This window comes from Serpula lacrymans, assembly GCF_000218685.1.
Source record: "Serpula lacrymans var. lacrymans S7.9 unplaced genomic scaffold SERLAscaffold_8, whole genome shotgun sequence".
NCBI lineage: Eukaryota > Fungi > Basidiomycota > Agaricomycetes > Boletales > Serpulaceae > Serpula > Serpula lacrymans.
The window spans coordinates 954,791-956,993 of record NW_006763297.1 but is presented as its reverse complement, the minus strand read 5'-3'; the positions used below and the strand labels follow the sequence as shown (position 1 = coordinate 956,993).

The window sequence follows — 2,203 nt, the reverse complement described above, 5'->3', positions numbered from 1 at the left end:
ACGTTCATGTCTTCTCGAACTGATTGAGACGTGGTTGAGTCCATCAAGACCCATGGCCCATGTAGCCCGAGTTTGGTTGGTTTTGCTTTCCCGATTACGCAAAAGTTAGAAGGGAAGTCATTGTCAAGGAAATGTAATCCACCACTCACAAACGGTACATCCCACCTCCATGTTCGTATCAGCTTGCTGTTCAATTGCCCTTATGGTGGCGAAACTACTCTGATGGGTGGGTTCACCCCCACGTCCGCTTTGTGTTCGAGCATGTTGAGCATGTTCTACGGATGACTAAAAAGTGGTTCAAGCATACGCATCGTATTACAATCCAAAAGATATGCTAACGACTGTGCTTACCATAGTAGTAGCTAGTAGATGGCTTTGAGCATAGCTCATGCCAGGAAGAGAACCATGAGGTGGTGTTTGTGATTGCGTAGCACTGTGATTGGTGCTCAAGTAGAGATCAGCTTGACCTTGTCCTATGGTTGTGCTTGAAAAAGTGCCCCACCCCGGCCTGCATTTGTGATGGCGAGTAGAAAAAAGGCTGATTTTGATCTACACCCATTGAGTAGGGAAAAGATTGGTTTTGGTACATGTTTGTCCCTGGTAAAGCGCTGGGAGGGGGTTGCGTTGGGGTTTGCGAGTAGGGATAATGTTGGTTTTGGTTTGTGCTTGTCCCTAGAAAAGCACTGGGAGGAAGCTGCATTGGTGTTTGTGAGTAGGAAACATGCTGGTTCGGGTCTATACTTGTCCCTGGGGGGGCGCTGCATGTGTGTTGCATTGTCCCTGGTAAAGCGCTGGGAGGGGTTTGCGTTGGGGTTTGCGAGTAGGAATAATGTTGGTTTTGGTTTGTACTTGTCCCTGGCAAAACGCTGGGAGGGGGCTGCATTGGTGTTTGCGAGTAGGAAATATGCTGGTTCGGGTCTACACTTGTCCCTGGAAAAGGGCTGCGTGAGTGTTGCATTGTCCCTGGCAAAGCGCTGGGAGGGGGCTGCGTTGGTGTTTGCAAGTAGGAAACATGCTGGTTTGGGTCTACACTTGTCCCTGGAAAAGGGCTGCGTGAGTGTTGCATTGTCCCTGGTAAAGCGCTGGGAGGGGTTTGCGTTGGGGTTTGCGAACAGGAATAATGTTGGTTCAGATCTGTTCTGACACTGGGTCGATTATTCACGACTGCCTGTGTGGAGGATGCGCGTGACGAGTGGGCAAAACCTTGATTCTTGAGGTAGGGGTTTGTGAGAGCTATTCTTTAAAACAAACATAACTCGACACTCACATATGCACTTAATGTTGCCAATAGGTTAGCTTCTTGAGAGCGTCGATCTACTGAAGCATGAACTTGAGGGGATGGATCCACGGTGTGTGGTGTTGGGCATTGGAATGCTGAGCCAGGTAATTTGCGGGGACCCTCCTTTATGTTTTACGGTCAATTAATCTTCCAAAATCGATATGAACAAAGTGCTTACTTGAGAGATAGGTCTGGTAAGCTGTATCACCGTTTGCGATGATGAAGTAGTGGCAGTTTGAGCTTGTGGCACGGGAGTTGGTGTTAACGATGGTACCAGTGGCGACGGTGTGGCTTCCCTTTGAGGTGTGACCTGCACAGAGCTCGAGTCTCTGTAAATTATCCGAACCTTACGAGCAGGTCGGTCTTCATTTTCTTGTTCACCTTGCGGTCTTTTTGAGGGAACATGGGAAGGAGGGAGAGAGACAGGAGGAGGGAGCGCACCAGCCTGTCCTGCGTTGACATTCGCGACCTGAGCTGAGGAAGTGTTCGCGGACAGCAAGACGAAGTCAGACTCAGAAGGAGCCTGGCCACAGGAACCTGGAGTGCTAGGTGGTAAGGCAGAGTTGTCGGGAACAGGCAAAGGAGGGAGCGCATCAGCCTGTCCTGCGTTGACGCTCGCGACCTGAGCTGAGGAAGTGTTCGCGAATGGCAAGACAAAGTCAGACTCGGAAGGAGCCTGGCCATGGGAACCTGAAGTGTCAGGTGGTAAGACAGAGTTGTCGAGAACAGACATAGTGAAGATGAAATCAACATCAAACTTACTAAAACGATTCCATGGGGCTCATATATAACAGGGACACAAAAGTCAAGAGGTAAAGATCTTTGAGCTGTGGCCGGACCTCGTTACCCGGAACTCAAAGGGCAGTGTTGGCGTCGTATCATTGTATCGCAGCCCAATCAGCGTGATCTAGAGTAGCTATAGTA

The 2,203-nt window shown here is 49.7% G+C and overlaps 1 protein-coding gene across 1 annotated transcript; it reads right to left on the bottom strand.

Annotated features, from left to right (window-relative positions):
* Positions 1-200: 200 nt before the first annotated feature.
* On the bottom strand, positions 201-2,012 carry SERLADRAFT_408971 (uncharacterized protein; the record flags this gene model as incomplete). Its single annotated transcript, XM_007319367.1, has 5 exons — positions 201-275; positions 352-508; positions 556-1,139; positions 1,268-1,402; positions 1,458-2,012. The coding sequence occupies 5 exons, from the start codon at positions 2,010-2,012 to the stop codon at positions 201-203; spliced, it is 1,506 nt and encodes a 501-aa protein (XP_007319429.1).
* Between the last annotated feature and the right edge of the window lie 191 nt (positions 2,013-2,203).